Source organism: Ovis canadensis, chromosome 4 (genome assembly GCF_042477335.2).
Source record: "Ovis canadensis isolate MfBH-ARS-UI-01 breed Bighorn chromosome 4, ARS-UI_OviCan_v2, whole genome shotgun sequence".
Lineage (NCBI taxonomy): Eukaryota > Metazoa > Chordata > Mammalia > Artiodactyla > Bovidae > Ovis > Ovis canadensis.
The window spans coordinates 39,375,070-39,400,372 of record NC_091248.1 but is presented as its reverse complement, the minus strand read 5'-3'; the positions used below and the strand labels follow the sequence as shown (position 1 = coordinate 39,400,372).

The window sequence follows — 25,303 nt, the reverse complement described above, 5'->3', positions numbered from 1 at the left end:
AAAGGAACTCAGTCCTGAATATTCATTAAAAGCACTGATGCTGAAGCTGAAACTCCAATACTTTGGCCACCTGATGTGAAAAGTCCCTGATGCTGGGAAAGATTGAAGGTGGGAGGAGAAGGGGATGACAGAGGATGAGATGGTTGGATGGCATCACGGACTCAATGGACATGAGTTTGAGTAAACTCCAGGAGTTGGAGATGGACAGGGAAGCCTGGTGTGCTCCAGTCCATGGGGTCGCAAAGAGTCAGGTATGACTGAGCGACTGAACTTAACGGAACGGGATAATGAGTGATGTTTAGCATCTTTTCCTGTTTGTTAGCAATCTATATGTCTTCTTTGGAGAAATGTCTGTTTAGTTCTTTGGCCCACTGTTTGATTGGGTCACTCATTTTTCTGATATTCAACTGCATGATCTGCTAGTATATTTTGGGGGTTAATTCTTTGTCAGTTGTTTAATTTGCTGTTGTTTTCTCTCATTCTGAAAGCTGCCTTTTCACCTTGCTTATAGTTTCCTTTATTGTGCAAAAGCTTTTAAGTTTAATTAGGTCCCAATTGTTTATTTTTGTTTTTATTTCCATTAGTCTGGGTTGTGGGTCATAGAAGATCTTGCTGTGATTTATGTCAGTGTTCTGCCTGTGTTTTCCTCTAAAATTTTTATAATTTCTAGTCTTACATTAGATCTTTAATCCATTTTGAGTTTATTTTTGTGTATGGTGTTAGAAAGTGTTCTAGTTTCATTCTTTTACATGTGGCTGACTAGTTTTCCCAGCAGCACTTCTTAAGGAGATTGTCTTTTCCCCATTGTATATTTTTGCCTCTTTTGTCAAAGATAAGGTGTCCACAGGTGTGTGGATTTATCTCTGGGCTTTGTATTTTGTTTCATTGATCTATATTTCAGTCTTTGTACTAGTACCATACTTTCTTGATGACTAGCTTTGTAGTATAGTCTGAAGTCAGGAAGGTTGGTTCCTCCATTTCCATTCTTTCTCAATATTGCTTGGCTCGTCAAGTTTTTTCTGTTTCCATACAAATTGTGAAATTATTTGTTCTAGTTCTGTGAAAAATACTGTTGGTAGCTTGAAGGGATTGCATTGAATCTATACATTGCTTTGTGTTGTATATTCATTTTCACTGCATTGATTCTTCCAATCCACAAATATGGTATATTTCTCCATCTCTTTGTGTCATCTTTGACTTCTTTCATCAGCGTTTTCTATATATAAGTCTTTTGTTTCTTTAGGTAAATTTATTCCTAAGTATTTTATTCTTTTCATTGCAATGGTGAATGGGGTTGTTTCCTTAATTTGTTTTTTCATTGTTAGTGTATAGGAATGCAAGGGATTTCTGTGTATTAATTTTATATCCTACAACTTTACTATATTCATTGATTAGCTCTAGTAATTTTCTGGTGGTATCTTTAGGACTTTCTATGTAGAAAATCATGTCATCTGCAAACAGCGAGAGTTTTACTTATTCTTTTCCAGTTTGGATTCCTTTTATTTCTTTTTCTTCTCTGATTTCTATGGCTAGGACTTCCAAAACTATGTTGTATAGTTGTGGTGAGAGTGGGCACTCTTGTCTCATTCCTGATTTTAGAGGAAATGCTTTCAATTTTTTGCCATTGAGGACAATGTTTGTTGTGGGTTTGTAGTACATGGCTTTTACTATGTTGAGGTATGTTCCTTCTGTGCCTGCTTTCTGGAGAGTTTTCATCATAAATGGGTGTTGAATTTTGTTAAAGCTTTTCTCTGCATCTATTGAGATAATCATATGATTTTTATCTTTCAATTTGTTAATATGGTGCATCACATTGATTTGTGAATACTGAAGAATCCTTGCATACCTGGAATAAAACCCACTTCATCATGATGTATGATCTTTTTAAATATCTTCATGTACTTTTTATGCCCACTGATAGATCCTCATTGGTGAAATATCGTTTTAAGTCTTTCCACTCATTTTAAATGGGTTGTTTATTTTCTTGCTGTTGAGTTTTGAGAGATTTTTACATATGCTGGATGCAGATTCATTTGTTGAATATGTGATATGCAAATATTTTTCCTAGTTTGTAACTTGTCTTTTCATTCTCTTAGAAGTATCATTTGTAAAGCAAAGTTTTGTTAGTTTTAATAAATTCTAATTTATCTTTCTATCTGTTATACATTATGATTCTCTTGTCATATCTCAGGACATTCTAATACCAAGGTATATATATTTTCCTTTATGTTTTCTTCTGAAACTTGAGACTGTTACATTTGCACTAATTATTGCATATCATTTATGTATGATTTTTGCATGTGAAGTGTAAGGTTCATTTTTATATGTAAATATTCAATTGTTCTCTATCTCGTTTTAAAAGAAGGATAATTTTTTTTTACAATGTTGTGTTGGTTTCTGCTATACAACACAAATAAACCATGCATGTATATATGTCCCTTCCATCTTGAACCACCACCCACCCCCCACCGCCCCCGCCGCCCCATCTTCCACCCGACCCCATCCCTCTAGGTTGTCACAATACCTGGTTGAACTCCCTGTGTTACATAGAACCTTCCCATTGACTAGCTGTTTTACATATGGTAATGTCTATGTTTCAGTGCTACACTCTCAGTTCATCCAACCCTCTCGTTCCCATACTGTGTCCACAAGTCTGCTCTCTATGTCTGTGTTTTATTCATGCCTTGCAAATAGGTCCATCAGTACCATTTTTCTCAATCTATCTATATGTATTAATATATGATACTTGTTTTTGTCTTTTTGATTTACTTCATTCTGTATAACAGGCTCTAGTTTCATCCATTAGAACTGACTCAAGTTCATTGCTTTTTATGGCTGAGTAATATTCCATTGTATACATGTATCACAACTTCTTTATCCATTCATCTGTTGATGGACATCTAGATTGCTTCCATGTCCTGGTTCTTGTAAATAAGTGCTGCAGTGAATGTTGTGGTACATGTGTCTTTTTTAGTTATGGTTTTCTTAGGATATATGCCCAGTAGTGGTATTGCTGAGTCATACGGTAGTTTTATTCCTAATTTTTAAAGGAGTCTCCATGCTGTTGTCCATAGTGGCTGTATCAATTTACATTCCCACCGTCTGTGCAAGAGGGTTCCCTTTTCTCTACACCCTCTCCATCATTTATTTGTAGATTTTTTGATGATGGCCATTCCAACTGGTGTGACATGACATTTCATTGTAGTTTTCACTTGCATTTCTCTAGTAATGAGCGATGTTGAGCATCCTTTCATGTGTTTGTAGGCCGTCTGCATGTCTTATTTGGAGAAATATCTGGTTAGGTCTTTTGCGCATTTTTTTATTTGGGTTTTTTGTTTTTCTGGTATTGAGCTGCATGAGCTGCTTGTATATTGAATCTAACTTTAGAGATAGAAATTTTAAAATGCAACAACTTTTAAATTCATTTCTCTAAAGTTAGATTCTCCTGATATGATTTCTGATCTCTCATTCTAGATATCTAGTTACTTCTTTATATTTGCAAATTTGTATTGCATCCTGGTGTAAAAAATGAGATGAGATATGGTCAACAAGGTAATTTTTCTTCAACAGATTTAAGACAGAGAATTTGTATATTAGTTTTCCAGGGCTGCCATAATAAAGTACAAACACTGGGTGGCCTGAACAACAGAAATGAACTTTCTCACAATTCTGGAGGCTGGAAGTCTGAGGTCATGATTTTGGCAGGATAGGCTTTTCTGAGGCTTGTGTGTTTGACTTGTGGATGGCCTAGCATCTTCTCCCTGTGTCTTCACAGGGCCTTCCCTCTGTGCATGTCTGTGTGCAGATTTCTTCTTCTTCTTTTTTTTTTTTTTTTACAAAGACACCAGTCATATTGGATTAGTGCTCACCCTAATGTCTTCACTTTAATTGATTCCTCTTGATTGCTCTTAGAGTTCATATCTCTAAATATAGCCACATTCTGAGGAACTGGGACTTAGAGCTCCAACTGATACATTTTGAGCGTGACACAGTTGACACCATTAACAGTGTCTTGGTTATGATCCTCGCACAGGGCTGGGAAACTAATCAGTGTTCAGTACCTTCTTGGTGCCCTGTGCTAAAACCTGGCATTGGTGTTGGAAAATAGTAAGTTACAGAGTTAGGAGTTTGTGATTTTTGGGAGAAAGGAACAAATAAATAATATAACCCAGTGTAAAAACAATAATGAAGGCAAAATAAAATTCAAAACAGTATGAGAGACAGAGAGAGAAATATCATCTAGGATACTACCCTCCATAGATTTGAGCTAGAAAGCTGGCAGTTCACAGTGCATGGCAGTATGATCTTGGGCAAATTAACTGGCTTTATAACCTCATTTAGCTCATCTGTAAAATGGGGAATTGCTCTCCTTCATTTTTGGGATGATTAAATGAAATAATGTATAAAAGTATGACCATAGTAAAAAGCAATGCAGTACTACAAATAATTATAGAATGGTATGAATAGAATAATCAACATGAACGCATTGACAACCAGAATGATGGCTGGCTGTAAGGAACGGATATGGCTCTGTTGGTGTGTACCACCATATGCTTTGTGGATAGACTTACCAGGGTCACAGTACATGTGCATTTCTTTCCTGTTTGGAAACTCTATGGTGAGAGACCTTTCCCCAGGAACACTTAGATTCAGCAATGTGGTGATTCATACTCAGATATGAGGAGGATCCTAGCTGTGTGATTATATGCGTTTGAGAGAGATATCTTCATGTATCAGAACTGGGGGTTTGGAGATGGGGGACTGTAGTTTCAAAAATGTCTTCCTGGTGATTTGTTACTGTCTCCCCTTTTTTTCTCTTACCACCAAAATACATCTGAAACATTTGCCTATAGTTACTAATGCAGGTGATATTTGCTGTAGCCCTTACTGGAGAATCAGACAAGGAAATGTAATGGCACTGCAGGCAGGGGATCATGAACTTTAAGCACAAGGATCATGATGTGTCCAGGGAATTGGAGGTGCTATGATTTAGTGATTGAAGAATAAGGTGTAAAACCTAAGGGGTTGGGGGTGATCATACGCTGGCCCACGTAAAATAAAAGGAATGGGAATCCTCTAGCGAGGACTCTTTAATACTGAATTATCTGTTGAAAAATGCTTAAAATGCTTAGAGTTCTTCAGAGAAACACAATAAATGAGATGTGTATACACACAGTAAGGAATTGGGTTATATGATTATAGGTTATCAAGACTGACAAGTCCAAAATCTACAAAGCCAGTATCCCAGTTCAAGTCCAAAGGCCAGCAGACTTGTGTGGAATCATAAAGGGCCAGGTTTCAGTGTAAAGCTGTTACACAGGAGATTCATTTCTTACTTGGTGGGAGGGTCAACCTTTTGTTTTATGTGGGTCTTCAAGTGATTGGATGAAGCCCACCCATATTAGGGAGAGCCATCTGCTTTACTTAGTTTACAGATATAAATGTTAAACTCATCTAAAAATACCCGCAGCAAACACCCAAATTATGTGTGACCAAATATCTGGGCATCCTGTGACCCCATCAAGTTGACACAGTTAATCACCATAGCCAGTAAAGTAAAATCAAGTTTCACATTATTTTTGGCATTATTATTAATTATTGGCAATCATACATATACGTTGGCCATTTAGAAGTTGTCATGCATGGGGAGGAAGAGTCCACTCAAACTGAAAATTTTGAGTTTGTTAATTAATGTTTACAGCTTTTATACTAACCTATTGATTTCCAAGTTATGTTCCAGTTTTTTATGTTAAGTCCCTTAGAGAGCTGTGTGACACCAAATGTGATCTATAAGTCAAATTATTCAATATAAATTCGAGTACTTGTTTAAAATGATTTTTTAGGGGAACGTACCCTACTGGTTTAGATACCAGAATATTTCCTCATGTGACACAGGTGCCTTTTAGAAAAATTTTTAAAAAGTTGTTTATAAAAGAGGGTAGTATGAAGATTGAAACTCAGAATAATATTAGTCATCAAGTTGACTGGTCAGGTATGATTTAATTTCAGTGGTTTTCCAATTTATCCTTAGGTTGTTTGAGGGGAGAGAACAAAGAATAGATTCTTGTGTGAGTGTTTTTATGATTCTGGGAAGTCAAATGATTTTATGGTTTTTTTCCCTCAGTGCTATTGTTTTTATTTTACCCTCTAAAAACTTCTAAGAAGTGCTTTATTAATAGTTAGAACAGTAGATTAAGAATTCTAAAGGCTTCTGTTTTTCTTTTGATTTCATCATTAACCTCAAGGAAGTTGTTAAATACTTTGTTTGCATTGAGAAATAATAAGGATTAATCATATTATGTTGAGAAAGTGTTTTGTGCTTCCTGAAAAAAGTGAATTTAAAATATGTGCATTTTCTCCCCTCTTCCTGAGTTGAGAAATACTAGAATAAATGTGGATTTGAGGAGGTACAGTTTGAGTTCTGTTCCTATAGCTACATTCCTTCTCATTTTAGCCTTCCATCTGCATGGCACAAGTCTGTCATAGCAGATGTTTTTTGTTGATGAAGATCTTAAGTACATCAACATTGTCAGTTAAGGTTGACAGTGTGTGTTTGTGGAATCATTAATAGAAATCATATAAGATGCTTTAACATGGGGCTTCCCAGGTGGCACAGTGGTAAAGAACCCACCTGCTGATGAAGGGGACATGGGTTCAATCCCTGGTTAGGGAAGGTCCCCTAGAATAGGAAATGGCAACCCACTCCAGTATTCTTGCTTGAAAAATTCCATGTGCAGAGAAGCCTGGTGGGCTGCAGTCCATGGGGTTGTAAAGAGTTGGACATGATTGAGCCACTGAGCGCAAACACAAGATGCTTTAGCCTAGGTCTGGTGGACAAATTAAGACATGAATAATTAGAATTAGAAACTATCTATTTCAACTTTAGAAGATGTCAGTGGTGAAAATAGGGTACTATTTATTACTTAAGATGTGTATTCCAGGACTTCCCTGGTGATCCACTGGTTAGGACTCTGTGCTGTCATTCCTGGGTCCCTGGGTTCAATCTTTGATCAGGGAACTAAGATTCTGCATGCTACGTGGCATGGACAAAAAAAAAAAAAAAAGATATGTATTCCATTACCACACAGAACTACTGCATATTTGGTGAAACTTTGAAACTGGAAAAAAAGTGGGGCAAAGTTGATAGGGATTGTTTATTAAACTCTGAAAGGTCCACAAGACACTATGTGGAATTAGAGGTAGGCCATATAGGGACTTCCCTGGTGGCTCAGATGGTAAAGCGTCTGCCTACAGTGTGAGAGACCTGGGTTTGATCCCTGGGTCAGGAAGATCCTCTGGAGAAGGAAATGGCAATCCACTCCAGTCTTGCCTGGATAATCCCATGGACGGAGGAGGGCAGTAGGCTACAGTCCATGGGGTTGCAAAGAGTTGGACACGACTGAGCGACTTCACTTTCCCTATATTTTGACAAGATAAAAGGAGTCTTAATTTATATCTTACTGAATGTATATGACCATAAAAGCATTTATTCTGTGAATATTTATTGGGGAAGTACTTGTACAAAGCATTATGCATAACTTTACATATGTTAACTCATACAGTCTTTATTAATCCTCCTATAGGATCTTTTATTATTCCCATATCTTCTTTTAGATACTTATAAACTCCTTATATTGGGCTTCCCTGATGGCTCAGTGGTAAAGAATCCACTTGCAACGCAAGAGATGCAGGAGATGCAAGTTCAATCCCTGGGTCGGAAAGATCCCCTGGAGGAGGGCATGGGAACCCACTCCAATATTCCTGCCTGGAGAATCCCATGGCCAGAGGAACCTGGAGGGCTACAGTCCATGGGATCACAAAGTGTCAGACACAACTGAAGTGACTAAGCACAGAATAGACTCCTTATATTAATAGAAAAAAATGGCTTTACATAGAAATTGTTAGTCCCCTTTCTCATTTCATACATGTAAAATGCTGTCAAAATATGACTATATTATTTGTAGAATCTTTTCAGATATAAAATTTGTATAAAATTTTGAAAAACTGCATTTGCCTCAGTAATTTCACCAATATCAGACACCAAGAAGTGACTCATACCTGTAATTGAAATATAAACATGGCATTTTATTCTTATGGTATTGCCTTTACAGTATTGAGCAAGACATGGCTAAATTGTAAACCCCAGTGAGTCATGCAGATCAGTGTAGGAGTTGGGTGGATTTGGGTTTCTTTAAAAGTTTCACACCCCAAATATCAAAGGAAATGAGTAACACAGTACCTTTTTTTCTTACTAACCTTTTCATTCTCCAATGACCACAATTGGAGAAGGAAATGGCAACCCACTTCATTATTCTTACCTGGAGAATCCCAGGGACGAGAGCCTGGTGGGCCGCCATCTATGGGGTTGCACAGAGGAGGACACGACTGACGTGACTTAGCAGCAGCAATGACCACAATATGCACATGATAGAACACTGAAAAAATACCCCCAAATGATTATACTCAAAAAGATTTGTACCACTTTGGGGGAATTAACCAACTATAGTAGGTAATTTGTATATTTTTAAAGATACAGAAATCTTTATAAGTCTCACAATATAGCAAATTAGTGCAGTGCGTAAGCTGAGATTTTCACCCTGGCTGAGCATCAAAATCACTTTTGGAGCTTCAAAAATAGAGGCAAGAACCTTGTTGGTTGAGTTATACACATGTATTTTAAAAATAAAAAGGCAAAGCAGAAAGGATACTGAGAGTTGTTATGTGCAACCATGGTTGAGAACCAGTTGAACCTAGTTTAGACTTGAAATGACCACAGCCAGGCAGAAAATTAATCATTGTTGGTGGTAAAGGACATTGATAAGGACTGTAGAAACTGTAAGAAAGTGGCCAACTGGGACAGACCTCTGTGTAGAATATAAGTGAGAATTACTGAGACCAGCAGGCAATACAGAAACCACATAATAAAAGATTCACTTTGTTCATTATTACGTCACATTGTCTTGAATCTAGACCCTTATTTATGTTTTGCTCAATTGATCTTTAATGAACAGAGGAGAATTTACTTGATGTATGGCAAAACCAATACAATATTGTAAAGTCATTAGCCTCCAATTAAAATAAATAAATTTAAATTTAAAAAAGTGAGTGAAAAAAAGATATAATTTATATAATTTAAGTTGTATATCAAATACAGTCATATTTGTTGATTGTATGTATTGTGAAATGATTACCACAATAAGATTAGGTAACAGATCCATCACCTGACATAATTAAAACTTTAGATGAATTTTAAAGCCTCTGACTATGTGTATATGTGTGTATATAAATTTATTTTTAATCGTGTATTGTTTGTTTTGGGGATTTGAATATTTAATATACTTTCAAACTTAAAAGATGTAAGAATAGTGCATATAACTTCCATCTGTCTTTTATGCAGATTGAGTGAAAGTCACTTGGTTGTGTCCAACTCTTTGCGACCCCAAGGAATTTTCCAGGCTGGAATACTGGAGTGGGTAGCCGTTCTCTTCTCCAGGGAATCTTCTCAACTTAGGGGTGGAATCCCAGGACTCCTGCATTGCAGACAGATTCTTTACCAGCTGAGCCACCAGGGAAGCGCACGGATACTGGAGTGGGCAGCCTGTCTCTTCTTCAGGGGATCTTCCTGACCCAGGGGTTGAACTGGGGTCTCCTGCATTGCAGGTGGATTCTTAACCAGTGGAGATACCAGGGACTCCCTTAGAAGCTGTAAGAATAGTACATATAACTTCCACCTGTGTTTCAGGCAGATCAGCATTTCACTGATTTTTTACATCTTGCCCCTGTTGCTTTATCGTTTCTCTATGTGTGAGCCCCCTTGGGCATGCTCATGCTCTCCTTTGCTCTTTCTTTCTCTTTCCTGTCTGCCTTATGGAATTGTGAATTAATTAGTTGGTGTTTTAGGCTGCTAAATTTTTGACCACTCATTGCACAATAGCAGACTATTAAAAACAAAAATTAATAACTCATGAGTCAAATGAGAAATCACAGTGGAAATTAGAAATGTATACAGTGAGAAAAATGAAAATGAAATAATTTAAACTGAAAAATATCACAAAGTTTAATGTATAGATTAAGCTGTTATTAGAGCCTTAAGTTTTGATCCTTGAACAACATGGGGGCTGGAACCTCACCTTCCATATAGTGTAAAATTTATGGGTAACTTTACAGTTGACCTTCTGTGTCTGAGGTTCTGCCTCTGCAGATTTAACCAGTCACAGTTGTGTAGTACTGTAGAATGTATATATGGAAAGACGCCATCTGTAAGTGGATTTTCACAGTTTAAACCTGTATTGTTCAAGGGTTGACAGTGTTAGAAAAAAGGAAAAGCAGAGAGCCCACTATTGAAGCATCTTTTGTAAGAAATTAGAACAGTGAATTAAACCCAAAGATAGTGGAATGAAGAAAATATTGAAGGAAATAGTAAGGATTTAAAAAATAGTCAGGACTTAAAAAATAAGCCCAAGATAGAGTCAATAAAACTTTCTTTTGAAAATGTTAATAAAGTTGATAAAACCTTGGCAAAATTCAACATGAAAAATATTGAAGGCTCAAGTAATTGTCATCAGAAATGAAAAGAGAGCATTGGCGCAACTCATAGACATTGCAATGAGATGTTGTAAATCACTTTGTTGGTCATCTTAAAGTGAAAGTGTTAGTTGCTCAGTCATGTTCGACTCTTTGGGACCCCATGGACTGTGGCCTCCCAGCTCCTCTGTCCATGGAATTCTCCAGGCAAGATTACTGGAGTGAATAGCTGTTCCTTTCTTCAAGGGATCTCCTGGACCCTGGAATCAAACCTGGGTTTTCCAAATTGCAGGCAGATTCTTTACTGTCTGAGTCACCAGGGAAGCCCTATAATGAAATACTGTAGCCTGGGTAGATTAAACAACAGTGTATTTCTCACAGTTCTGGAAGCTGGGAAGTCCAAGATCAAGGTGCTAGGAGATTTATTTCCCAGATAAGGGCTCTCATCTGGGCTTGCAGAATCCTTACATGGATGAGAGAGGAAAATCTGGTGTCTTTTTCTCTTTTTATGAGGGCACTAATCTCATCATGGGGACTTCACTCTCATGATTTTATCTAAACCTATTTACCTCCCACAGACCCTGCCTCCTAATACTATCACATTGCGGGTTAAAGCTCCAATATGAGTTTTGGAGGGAACACAAACATTCAGCCTACAGCTTTATGCTAGATGACTTAAATTTAGATCAAATGAACACATTCATAAGCAAATACAACTAGGAAAAGTAGTCTATACATTTAAGACATGAATCTAACTGAAAATGCTACTACAAAAGCAGTTGGCTTTTCCCAGTGAATTTTACAAAACCATTAAAAAGAAGAAATAATGTCAATTTACATCAAATAACGTCAATTTCATGGTGACTGCAGCCATGAAATTAAAAGACACTTATTCCTTGGAAGAAAAGTTATGACCGACCTAGACAGCATATTAAAAAGCAGACATTACTTTGCCAATAAAGGTCCGTCTAGTCAAGGCTATAGTTTCTCTGGTAGTCATGTATGGATGAGAGAGTTGGACTATGAAGAAAGCTGAGTGCCAAAGAATTGATGCTTTTGAACTGTGGTGGTGGAGAAGACTCTTGAGAGTCCCTTGGACTGCAAGGTGATCCAACCAGTCTATCCTAAATGAAATCAGTCCTGAATATTCATCTAAGGACTGATGCTAAAGCTGAGATTCCAATACTTTGGCCACCTGATGAGAAGAATGGACTCATTTGAAAAGACGTGATGCTGGGAAAGATTGAAGGCAGGAGGAGAAGGGGATTACAGAGGATGAGAGGGTTGGATGGCATCACTGACTCAATGGACATGAGTTTGAGTAAACGCCAGGAGTTGGTGATGGACAGGGAGGCCTGGCATGCTGCAGTCCATGGGGTCGCAAAGTTGGATACAACTGAGTGACTGAACACATTTTTCCAGAAAACAGAAAAAGAGAGAACAATTTTCCAATTTATCCTATGAAGGCAGTATAAATGTTTAGTGAAAATCTGACAAGGACCTTAGAAGAAAAAAATTACAGGCTAATTTTTGTCATAAACATAGGAGCAATATTCCAAAGATTGCATTATCAGATTAAAACATTATGAGTTAGAAAAAAGGAGATAAAATTTTATTCACAATTGACATGTTTTTGTATGTAAAAAATTGGAAATAAGTTGTAAACTCTTAGAATTTATAAGTGCATTTAGCACAGTTACTGAATACAAAAACTGTATAAAAATCTTAATATGTTTTTGTGTATCAACAAAGAGAAAATGTAATAAAATGTTATTTGCAATAGCATCAACAAAGTTGTTTAGATATTTAGCAAACATTACTAAAGGACTCTGTACTGGAGATTATAAAGCTTTGAGAAAAACTTAGGAAGATATTAAATAAAGAAATATATTCATAATTGAAAACCTTGATATTTTAAAGGTGTCATTTTTGTCTAAAAAGCAGGTGATTTTGAGCAAATTTATTGTAAAATTTATTGCAAAGATTCCACCCCCGAAAAAGCTTTCTTTTTAGAACAGCTGACACATGGCATAAAATTAATATCATAGATTTTGAATTACTCCATTTTACTTATACAGTTGATCTTTGGACAACATGGGTATTAGAGGCACTGACCCTCCACAGAACTGAAAATCCACATGTAGTTTACAGTTGGTCTTCCTTGTCTCTTGGCTCAACGAACTGTGGATTATATAGCACCGTACCAAGAACTATACTATTTTCTGTTGAAAAACTGTGTATAAGTGGGTCCTTCGCAGATAAAACCCATGTTCAAGGGCTAACTGTACTTCATTTTTGAAGGGAGATGATGTCAGTTAAATTTATTGTTGATTTACACTTGATAGAACTTGGAATTCGGTAAAGGATATATGATGCAACAAAGAAGGAATATCTGCATACGTCGTGTTTTGTTTTAAAAAGTATTGTTTAGGCTCCGAGGTGCAGGCTGGTGGTCCTCGCTGGCTCCATTTACCTGAGGGACCTGTGGCCGCCCCTGCCGGCACCGCAGCCCTCCGGGAGCCCGGCCCCGAGGTGTCAGATATTTCAGTCAAAGGAAGAAATAGTTCTGAGTCTCCTAAGATGGAATCTGTTGTTTGGGAATGTGGTTGATCAACTTGACACGTTGACCACATGGTATCCGATGTAATAAAATGAAAAGAGGCAAGATGATGTCATTTTCCCATATTGTGAAACCAAAAACAAATGCCTTTTGTGAGACCAAGCTAACACACCTCTGACAGTGCAAAGAGTAATTCTGTTTGAAGAACTTAACAGTAAGATAGAAGAAATCCTTTCAAGCTGAGACCTGCAGGTGTACAAAGATCTAAAATACATATTGAGTAGGCCAGATCATCTGAATCCCATTCCATCGAGAAAGCATGGCTATGAGTTGGATTGTCTTCTGTCTGTGGCCCTTGACTATGTTTGTGGGCCATATAGGTGGGCATAGTTTGTTTTCTTTGAGCCTATTACCTTGAGGATGTGCCAGGATTTGCCTTATAACACTGCTTTCACTCCCAATCTTCTGAATCACTATAACCAACAGATGGCAGTTTTAGCAATGGAGGTTCCCAGATTGTGGTGAGCCATATCCTCAGCTGGTGGACCTGAATTTAGCTGGCGACCCTACAGAAGGAGCCTCAGTGGCAGTGCAGAGGGACTATGGCTTTTGGTGTCCCCGAGAGTTGAAAATCGATCCTAATCTTGGCTGTTCCGTTTTGCACACGCATGATTGTTCACCTACTTGTCCAAATATGTGCTTCAGGAGGGGAGAGCTTTCATTTGCTCGGTATTTCATAGGATTAATTTCAGTCATTTGCCTCTCTGCCAGGTTGTTTACTTTTTAAACTTTTTTGATTGATGTGATAAGATTCCGTTATCCTGAAAGACCCATTATAATGTATGCCGTCTGCTACATGATGGTGTCATTAATTTTCTTTATTGGGTTTTTGCTTGAGGACCGAGTCGCCTGCAGTACATCCAGCCCTGCACAGTGTAAGGCTTCCACAGTGACCCAAGGATCTCATAACAAAGCCTGTATCATGCTTTTTATGAGACTCTATTTTTTTCACTATGGCTAACAACATTTGGTGGGTGATTCTTACCATCATGTGGTTCTTGGGGCTGTGCCAAAGTGGGGGTAGTGAAGCTATTGAGAAGAAAGCCTTGCTGTTTCATGCCAGTGTGTGGGGCATCCCTGGAACGCTGACCAGCATCCTTTTAGAGATGAATAATATTGAAGGTGACGGTAAAAAATAAAAAATAAATAAATAAATAAATAAAATAAGTATTGTTTATGTATTATCTTATAAATTAGTAAGAATTATAGTGGTGCCATCGTATTCAATGTATATGTAGTCTGGGAAGGCCTTACAAATAGCTGTGAAATGAAGAGAAGCGAAAAGCAAAGGAGAAAAGGAAAGATATACCCATGTGAATGCAGAGTTCCACAGAATAGCAAGGAGAGACAAGAAAGCCTTCCTCAGCGATCAATGCAAAGAAATAGAGGAAAACAACTGAATGGGAAAGACTAGAGATCTCTTCAAGAAAATTAGAGCAAGTGTCAGACTTTTTTTTGGCGGGGGGGAGCTCCAAAATCACTGCAGATGGTGACTGCAGCCATGAAATTAAAAGACACTTACTCCTTGGAAGGAAAGTTATGACCAACCTAGACAGCATATTCAAAAGCAGAGACATTACCTTGCCAACTAAGGTCCATCTAGTCAAGGCTATGTTTTTTCCAGTGGTCATGTATGAATGTGAGAGTTAGACTGTGAAGAAAGCTGAGAACCGAAGAATTGATACTTTTGAACTGTGGTGTTGGAGAAGACTCTTGAGAGTCCCTTGGACTGCAAGGAGATCCAACTAGTCCATTCTGAAGGAGATCGGCCCTGGGATTTCTTTGGAAGGAATGATCCTAAAGCTGAAACTCCAGTACTTTGGCCACCTCCTGTGAAAAGTTGACTCATTGGAAAAGACTCTGATGCTGGGAGGGATTAGGGGCAGGAGGAGAGGGGGACGATAGAGGATGAGATGGCTGGATGGCGTCACTGACTCGATGGATGTGAGTCTGAGTGAACTCTGGGAGCTGGATGGACAGAGAGGCCTGGCGTGCTGTGATTCATGGGGTCGCAAAGAGTCGGACATGACTGAGCAACTGAACTGAACTGATATGTAGTGAGTTACTTGATGCTTACACATTAGATTTTTTATTATAAGTTTTTGGTATGTGAAAGAAATATTTGGAAATATAATCAGACTTTTACTAGGATGTTATAATGTCCAAATATTTCTCCAAATATTTGAGAGACTATAACACATATTTGAATTAACTTGGTTTTCAAAAGCTATTGCTTATATTATAGTTACAAGCAATAACTATAACCTTCTGATCTAAAGCTTTCAGGACACTCAAGTGTTCAGAACAGCATGCAACCATTACGTTCTGGCTTCACAGCATTCATTGCTGAATCATTCCATGGTTTTTTGAGTTCTTATTGTATTTTATCAAAATCTTGTATCTTATCACAGTAACTTCATGCTTATAATCTTTCTACCCCCAAAATATTGTTTTAAAAAAAATGTTGTTTCTCTTTATAGCTTTCAAAGCCCCTTGCTTCCACTAAGCAAAACTTACTCACCTTTCAAGTGTGAACTCCTAGCTCATGTTAGTGTAAAGAATCATCTAATATTGTCAACCAAGTTATCTTTCTAATTGCAGTGATGTTCCATAGTACTTACTATCTTGACCATTCATTTGTGTTCTTAATTATATTTAATTAGGCTCCTGTATTTAAAACCTTTTATTTTGTGTTGGGGTGCAGCTGACTAACAATGTTGTGATTCAAGTGAACAATGAAGGGACTCAGCCATACATACAAAGGTATCCAGTTCTCCCCCAAATTCTACTCTCTTCCAGGCTCCCACATTACATTGAACACAGATCCATGTGCTATACAGTAGGTCCTTGTTGGCGATCCATTTTAAATATAGCAGTGTGTATGTGTCCATCCCAAACTCCCTAACTACCCCTTCCCTCCATTCCCCTAGCAATTGTAAATTTGTTATTTGAGTCTGTTTCTATTTTGTAAATAAGTTCATGTCATTTTTTTTTAGATGCCACACATATGGGATGTCAAACAATATTTCTCCTTTTCTGTCTGACTTCCTTCACTCATTATGACAGTCTATTTACCATTGCTGCAAATGGCTTTATTTCATTCTTTTTAGTGGTTGAGTAATATTCCATTGTATATATGTACCACATCTTCTTTATCCACTCCTCTGTTGATGAAAGTTTAGGTTGCTTCCATGTCTTGGCTCATGTAACAGAAAAGTATAGACATTTTCAACTTGGTAGGAGCCTTACTGATGGGTGAACACAGTCTAAAAGGATAAAATGATTTTAAGATATTATAGCAGCTCCATTTTCAGTATAGTAGTATCTTCTCAATCCATTTAAATTACTGTGCCTGCATTAGTTTTCTTGAATTTGTAGGATGTAAAAGAGTGAATGTGAAATAATGTGAAACATTCTTATTATTTGTATAATTATGTTATTATAAAATACTTACAATTATAATTATGATATTTATAATATTTATAATATAATCATAATAATTATAATTATTATAAGGTAGACAGCATGATAGGAAAAGCACAAGCTTTGGAACGACCTGGGTCTAAGTACCTTGTGATGAGTAAAAACAGGAATTATAATACTTAGCTAATAATGCATATTTATTTTGAGCCATTAAATGGGATAATGACTATGAAACATTAGGAACTTTCATAGGAAAATCCTTGATGTTCAGTTTATGTCAGATAACTCTTTTCATTTTAGTGCTGTAGAATAGCTGTGTGTTTGTGTGCTTAATTTCTTCAGATTTGGATTCTTTTTCTTCTAATCATAACCCGGTGATCTTGGGCAAGTTATGTTGTTTCTCTGAAGTAAAGTTTCCTTAATCTGTTTTATAGATTCACAATAATACTGTTTGCAGGATCATCATGAGAATTGATGTGACTATAGGGTATGACTCTTGGAACATGTAATACTCTTGATAAGTGGGAAGTGGATAGTAGTAGGAATACCATTAACTGGTGACATTATTTTAAATGGTTTGTCATTCTCAGCTTTGTTTGGATGAATCATTAACTATTGCTAGAACAGTGTTTATAGAAAGCCTGTTATATGGACCCAGAAGCAGCTGGGTCAAGTGTTAAACCTACTTTGATTTGGGACTCCTATTTAAAATTAGGCTTTTTAAAAAAGTCCTTGACATAATGCCATGAAATATTATCTTAAATTGGTAGTAATAAAGCCTTTTCTTAGTATTTTATATCTGCTATAAAGGAGAACTGTGTATATTTTGTGAGAGTGTATCCAAGGTTTACCAAGGTGACTATCTCTATGTCATACAGCTTATGATTTTAAATTATATAATTTCCAGCCTTCCAAACTTGGAGAATATCTATGTTTGGCTATTTTAACGTGTGATAATAGTTAAAGAGGCAGGAATGTAATTGAATTGACTGAACCTAAAGGAATGGCAAGGAAAATGCTGTGTGTCATCCAGGTACCAGATGGCACAGTGAACTGTATGCAGGAGATATCTGATGGCCTAAAGAGAGGATCTGCTTGAGAGAAGGGATTCCACCAGATCCTGGGGGGATTCCTTGTAAATGCAGAAGGACTGAAGTCTTGAGCAAAAGAGTTATCGCCTCCAGTTACTCTCTTGAGATGTTTCTGAAGATCTCTTATTTCTGTTGCTTACATGATGTCCCAGTTATCTACCCACAAAATGTTAAATACATAGATTTACTGGCTTGATTGGTTAATGAGTCAAGAATATCTCTGTGTAGTTCAGGTCACTTCACTTGGCCCAAAGCCCACAAGCCCCTATTCAGTACTTATGAATAGCAGGTAAGTATAGGTTTCAGTGTACTAGGGCTTTGTTTCATAATCTGTTTGAAGCTTAAAATTTCATCTCTTTTTTATTTCAGAAAGAATTTCACAACAAGTTTGTGTAGTTATGGACACAAAAGAAGATGAAGAACATGTAGGTCGTTGTCTTGAAGAAATGCTAAAAACGGAATTAAATGTAAGTATTCAAAGATCCAGTTTGATGAATGATATTAGATTGCCACATACTTTAGTTGTACAAAGATGGCTTCTCTTAGAAGGCATGAAAATGCTTTCAAGCTAATTTTCTTATTTTACTTTAACGGAATTCTTTGTTTTTCCTATACTTTTGACTTGAGATATAGTCCATTCCTTTCATCTGCTCTCTTCTGGTCTTCCTCCCTAACTTCATCCTCTGAGTTCTGTTTCTCCTTTAAAATTAAGAGTCAGTGTGGCTTCTTTAGAAACACCCCCTGCCCTGGTACACTTGGGCCCCTGTGAGCTTGACACTTGTCTTGAGAGCCACAGTGTCTAGTGCATTCTACATACTTAACTAAAATTCATTGAAAACATGAAGAAACTAGATTGAGAGAAAAAAAGAGACAAACACATTTGCAAAAGATAGGATAATTATGATACTGAAGAGGTGAATGTGTATTTCTTGCTGCCACCTCCTTTTTCTGAACTGGTCAATGTCCAAGTTAACCTCATATTTAATATTAGGGTTAAGGAAATGCAGAAGTAGTAGTGGGTGTGAGGGGGAGTATAGGAATTATGTACTACTTTTACCCCTAAGGACATCCATTATTTTTATGATAATCTTGTGTTTTGAAATGTTTCGCTTGCCAAACTAATTTGTATTAAGTTTTCCACAGTTTTCTTGTTTTCATTAAATTGTGTAACTGCCCAAGTTTATGGTCAATGTATGATGACTTTTCAACAACATACAGAATTCTAGTTGAAAGTAAAAGGAACAAGTTTATTTTAGTAGGCTAGTTTTATCATGGTAGCAGTACAGAGAACAGGCTCTGGTATCAGGCTGCTGGTGCTTAGATGTCTGTTGTATTGCCTAATTTTCTTATCTTAAATTGAAAATGTTAATGATATCTTCATTGTCAAGTTGTTGGGGCAGTTGAACTTTAAAATTGTATTTTAATGCACTTAGAAAAGCATCTGCCATATCATAAGTTTTCAGTGAATAGGAACTAAAATAGACTTGATGAGTTGAGATGAAGGTGTGACAGTATTAGGTAGTAAATCCTTGTGTTTGCTGCATCGCTTTGTCTTGTCTCACTCTTTGAGACCTCATGGACTGCAGCATGCCAGGGCTCACTGTCCCTCACTATATCCTAGAGTTTGCCCAATTTCATGGTCATTGACTGCATGTCTAAGTAGTAAATACTACTAGTTTCCAAATTTCAGTCCTGTGTTAAATCCATGAACTGCTAAATACATAGATTCTTGAAATGTGTAAACATTTAGTGAATCATCTGGGATGAGTTCTAGAATGTCAGTTTTCAACAAGCTCCCCTTGGTGGTTTTGATGGCAGTCAGTGCTAAATTCTACCAGTAGCATTTGGAGCAACAATTTAAAGCTGAAAAGAAATGGCAGCTATCTGGCTGTCTCTTGAGTTTTAAGGTTATATAATACATTCTTCTTTTCCATGTTGCTTCTATCTGTAGACTCTAGGTATTCTACTTCTGTTGCTGGAAATTTTAGCATCTTGTTCTTGTTCTGTGTCTTGAATTCACTGCTAAGAATCTGTTTCTAAATTCTGTGCCCTCAGATGTGTAGAGTGGACTTTTGGACTCTGAGGGAGAGGGTGGGATGATTTGGGAGAATGGCATTGAAACATGTATACGATCATGTAAGAAATGAATCGCCAGTCTATGTTTGATGTAGGATACAGGATGCTTGGGGCTGGTGCACGGGGATGATCCAGAGAGATGATATGGGGTGGGAGGTGGGAGGGGGGGTTCATGTTTGGGAACTCATGTACACCCGTGGTGGATTCATGTCAATGTATGGCAAAACCAGTATTGTAAAGTAAAATAAAGTAAACATAAAAATTAAAAAAAAATTCTGTGCCCTAATTCCATTGCTGTGTCCTGGTGGATATTTAAGTGTAGATAACTTACCATTGTCTGACCTCCTGAGGCAATAGTTTGGACACTGGCAACATTTTGCCTGAAAAATAATCTTCTACTCTTGGATAATTTCATTCATGCTCTACCCACTCAGTGCAGAAACCAATAGGATGGGACCCTGAAAGACTGCCTGGAACTTTGGCTATCAACCCTTGGTTTAGAAAGCTGGGTTCTAAAAATGGGTTCAATACTCTTGCTGAGCACCCAACTGTTGGATCGTATGTGATTTATCCCTTGATCTTCTCAGTGTTAGAGACTACGAAGAGTCCTTTTTGTTAAAAAATTGTTGTGGTAGTCTCTTTTTGTTCCTGCTTTTCCTGTATATGTTTGGTAATTATTGACCTAAAGCAGACTGCCATATCTTTCTTCAGCAAAGATAGGTTTCTTTGGGGTAAACAGAGGAGTGAAATTTGTGGTCTGCAACCATGACAAGCCACAAGTAAGTACCCGCATAGCAAGGGAAGAACACTTTTATAGAAGGGAAAAGGAAGTTGCGAGGGCTAGAGTGAACAGACAGACCATGGGTTTCCATTTACTGAGTCCTCTCCAGGAAAGATGAGTGCTTGCTCTTGTAGAGCAGACTGTAGTAGCAGGTTGTGAGATCTCCCCATTCTGGTCTCCCAGCTCTGTTTTGACAGAAATTTCTATTTATTCATTGCTTGTTGTTTTGTTGTTTTAATTTTTATTGGTGTATAGTTGATTTACAATGTTGTGTTTCTGCTGTACAGCAAAGTGGATCCGTTATACAGATATGTATATATACTCTTTTCAAGATTCTTTTCTCATATAAGTCATTACAGATTATTGAGTAGAGTTCCTTATGCTATACGGTAGGTTCTTATTAGTTATCTGTTTTATTTATAGTAGGGCTTCCCACGTATCTCAGTCTGTAAAGCATCTGCCTGCAGTGCCAGAGAGACCTGGGTTCAATTCCTGGGTCAGGAAGTTCCCCTGGAGAAGGAAATAGCAACCCACTCCAGTATTCTTGCTTGGAGAATCCCATGGACAGAGGAGCCTGGCAGGCCACAGTTCATGGGACTGCAACAGTTGGACATGACTTAGTGCTTTTTTTTTTTTTTTATAATAGTGTGTATAGTCAATTCCAATCTCCAATTTATCTATGCCCCTCTTTCCCCTCTGGTAACCATGAGTTTGTTTTCTACATCTGTGACTCATTTCTGTTTTGTTAAGACCATTTGTAGCATTTTTTTTTTTTTAGATTCCACGTATGAGTGATATCATATGATACTTGTCTTTCTGTATCTGACTTACTTCACTCAGTGTAACAATCTCTAGATCCATCCAGATCGTTGCAAATGGCATTATTTTATTATTTATGGCTGAGGAATATTCTTTTTTCTGTATGTACCATATCTTTTTTATCCTTTCTTCCTTCAGTGGACATTTAGGTTTCTCTCATGTCCTGGCAATTGTATATAGTGCTGTGCCGGGGTCCAGCCCCATTGGATCCAGGGTGATTCGAAGGTGGGGACGGAGTCGGCGTCTTTGGAAAAATACATATTTAATCACAGATATAGAGAGATTAGAAATGGATAGCGTAGTAGGAAGATTAGTGGAGAAAAAGAGGCTGAATAACTTGGATTATGTGGAATAGCATCCATGCTCCAGATGGGAATTCAGCCAGAAAAACGGGAGCAAGAAAGAAGCGACATGGGGGAATCAGTCTTTCCAGAAACTGATCCGATTTCTTTATTTTTGGGTTTGCTTGTATACCTTTTGTTACACATAGGGATGAATACAGAGTCACGCAGGAGTCAGCAGTCCTGACCTTTATCAAAATCAGGTGCTTCACATAAATGTATAAAAAAGGTACATCATCTTCTGGCCATGAGTGAGACCTGCTGACATTTTATGATCCTTTCTTTCTGATAACCAAAAAACTTATTTCTTCCAAGGGTGTTTTTTCTTAAACCAGGCACCACCCTCCAAATAAAGTTACATTCCTATAGGGTGAGGGTGTAGTGAGTTACAATCAAGAAAGAAATTTATTTAACCCAAGGTTAACATGATTAGTCTTAAAGGTTAATACTTATTTCTCCTATTTGCTTAAAGGTTAATACTTATTTCTTCCTATATGCTAGTTATATTCATTATAAGGGTAGGGAACATGGAGATTTAGCAGCAAATATCAGCCCAACAACTGAAAATCCTTTCACCAATGCTCCCCTTAAGATCTATTTAGTCTTAAGATATGATAAAGTTATATTTTCACATAGCAAGGACACAGTGATTTATAACAAAGTACAGTGATCTATTACAAAAGAGAAAATCCATTAACTCAAAAAGTCTAGTATTGCTAACATCAAAAACTACTATATTTCCTTTTCTATATTCCAAATACATTGATTAATATATTCCCAGGTGCCTAAGGATATGGAGGCCTGGTGGCAATCATTGACTCGACAAGAAGAAAAAGCCCTGTGCTAATTAAGACTCTCAAAATACTCCAAAACTCTCTGTGCTGTTTATGGTTGAGAGGTAGTAAACAATCATGTACCTAGTGGCAGCAGTATGGATAATCCTGTCACACAAGCTAGTCTGTCAGCAGAGAGGTTTGACCTGAGACATCCTTGTCCCACCCAGAGCAGGGAATTAGCAGCAATTATTGACACAACAAATGAAGAACCCTTCACCAATATAATTCCTAACCAACCAGTTATACTAATAATTTCTAACTCCCCAAAAGAATTTGCCTTTAGTAAGTCTAAAACATCTCGTGCCTCTCAGGTTGGGAGGCTGTAAACAATCACATGTGGCCGGATGAACCTATACAGGTGGGCTAGATAACCTTCAGAGCAGTCCCTAAGCTGAAACAGTCTTGTCACGCCCAGGAATTTTTATTGCCTTGGAGCTGCACGTTTACTCCTTCTCCGAGAGAAATGGTTATGGGGGAGAGCCCCCCGTAAAGTCAGAGGTGTAGGTGAGAGCATAAAACAGACTCTGGTTTTGGGGTTAGATGCTCGGGAACAGGGGGTTTCCTGAGGCTTGATCACACCTTTGCGTATGCCAAGCCTCGTTCCTCACGCTGGCCCCCGCAGTGCTGCAGTGAACACTGGGGCCCATGTATCTTTTTGAATCATTGTTTAAATAAAGATATGACATGACATTTAGGTATACACACAGTGGTGTATAACTGGCGCTGTGTGATTTTTTTCCCATCACCTAGCTTCTCAGGTCCTATCCTCAGTTCCAGTGTCCATTATTTTCAGTGCTCTTCATCTGTCTGCCTGTTGGGTCTCATGTGGATACGAGTTGCTGTCATCCTAACTGTGCTGAAAAATAAATACTAAGGCTATTTTTTAACTTCTGGCTGCAATGTTTTATCTTTCTTTACTTTTCCTCAATTACTCTCAATGCACATATTAAAATTTCATAGAAAACTCAAAGCCTGCTATCTTCTCTCTTTCAGCTACCTTTTGTTTCATACATTTCTTTACTTGGATACCATGATCCTTCACTTTAGTGGATCATGGCTCTTTTATCAGTATCTCTGATTCTCTTGTCCTTCTGTTAAGACCTGTTTTGTAAAACCTTGTTCATGTTGTCAATTTAACTTTTCACTTCTCTGAGCCTATATTTCATCTTAATACTGCTGGAGAAAATTACACACCAGTGCAGATTATTGTCATTTAAAAATGATGGTTTTCATTTTGCAGTGAGCACTAAATATTGTAAAGTAAGTGTACCATGATTCCATCATCAGCTCCTTGTTCTCCTCAGTGGATAATTTAAACTTTTTCCTCTCCTTAAATGTCTAACCCAGGTTTCTTAATGTCAGCACTATAGCATTTTGGACAATATATTGTGAGGAACTTTCCTATACCTTGTACAGTTTAGCAGCGTACCTGTCTTCTACCCACTAGTTGACAGTGTTATACCCCCTGGTTGTAGCAAGCAAAATGTTCTCAGACATTGCTAAAGGTTGCCTGGAGTGGGGCAAAATCACCCTCCAGTTGAGAATCACTGGTCTAACTCAACCATTAGTACCTCCACTCTTAGATATGATCTTGCCTCTAGCTTCAGAGTGTAATTACATACTTAAATATGAGAACATTCTTATCTTCCAAGCACCAGATCTTTCGAGAACCTTGCTTCTGTAGCCACCTTTTCATTAAAACTATTTCCTCTCCTGAGCTTTGATTTTGCTTTTCTCTTCTCCCTCCCCCATTGATACATGTTCCTTCCATTAAAATAAAAACAAAGAAGTAGTTCTAAAAGCAAGATTACCCTGTAGTAATCTTGCATAATTTTAGGATCATTTATCTTCTTGTTCCTCAATCATCACATCCTGGCTTCTACCCCAACCTTCCATGGGAACTGCTGTCAGTGAGGTCCTTAGCAACTGACCGTTCTATGGGAAATCCATAAGACCTTTATTGGGCTCTTACCTTATCTATTGTACCCCTTGACTCTCTTGTATGATACTCTTCTTTTTCCTAGAAGGAATCTTATCCAGTGGATTCTGTAACATCTTGTCTTTCCTATTAACCTGGTTCATTTTTGGTTTCTTCTTCCAAGTTTCTTTTGCAGGATTCAAGATTCTATTGATGATTTTTACATTTTTGTACATATTTCTTCTTTTTTTTTTTTTTTTTTTTACTTTACAATACTGTATTGGTTTTGCCATACATCAACATGAATCCGCCACAGGTGTACATAAGTTCCCACTCCTGAACCCCCCTCCCACCTCCCTCTCCATACCATCCCTCTGGGTTATCCCAGTGCACCAGCCCCAAGCATCCTGTATCCTGCATCAAACCTAGACTGGCGATTTGTTTCTTATATGATATTATACATGTGTCTATGCCATTCTCCCAAATCATCCTGCCCTTTTCTTCTCCCACAGAGTCAAAAAGTCTATTCTGTACATCTGTGTCTCTTTTGCTATCTCGCATACAGGGTTATCATTACCATCTTTCTAAATTCCATATATATGTGTTAGTATACTGTGTTGGTGTTTTTCTTTCTGGCTTACTTTGCTCTGTATAATCGGCTCCAGTTTCATCCACCTCATTAGAAATGATTCAAATGTATTTTCTTTGACTGCTGAGTAATACTCCATTGTGTATATGTACCACAGCTTTTTTATCCATTCATCTGCTGATGGACATGTAGGTTGCTTCCATGTCCTGGCTATTATAAACAGTGCTGCGATGAACATTGGGGTACATGTGTCTCTTTCAACTCTGGTTTCCTCGGTGTGTATGC

At 37.6% G+C, this 25,303-nt stretch overlaps 1 protein-coding gene across 4 annotated transcripts in view; it reads left to right on the top strand.

Annotated features, from left to right (window-relative positions):
• CRPPA (CDP-L-ribitol pyrophosphorylase A) overlaps nucleotides 1-25,303 on the top strand; it is a 373,607-nt gene that overhangs the window by 147,768 nt on the left and 200,536 nt on the right. For all 4 annotated transcript variants that reach the window (XM_069587589.1, XM_069587592.1, XM_069587591.1 and 1 more), the window contains one exon: nucleotides 18,028-18,125. In XM_069587589.1, the coding sequence (XP_069443690.1) occupies nucleotides 18,028-18,125 (98 nt within the window). The remainder of the gene's footprint in view (nucleotides 1-18,027; nucleotides 18,126-25,303) is intronic.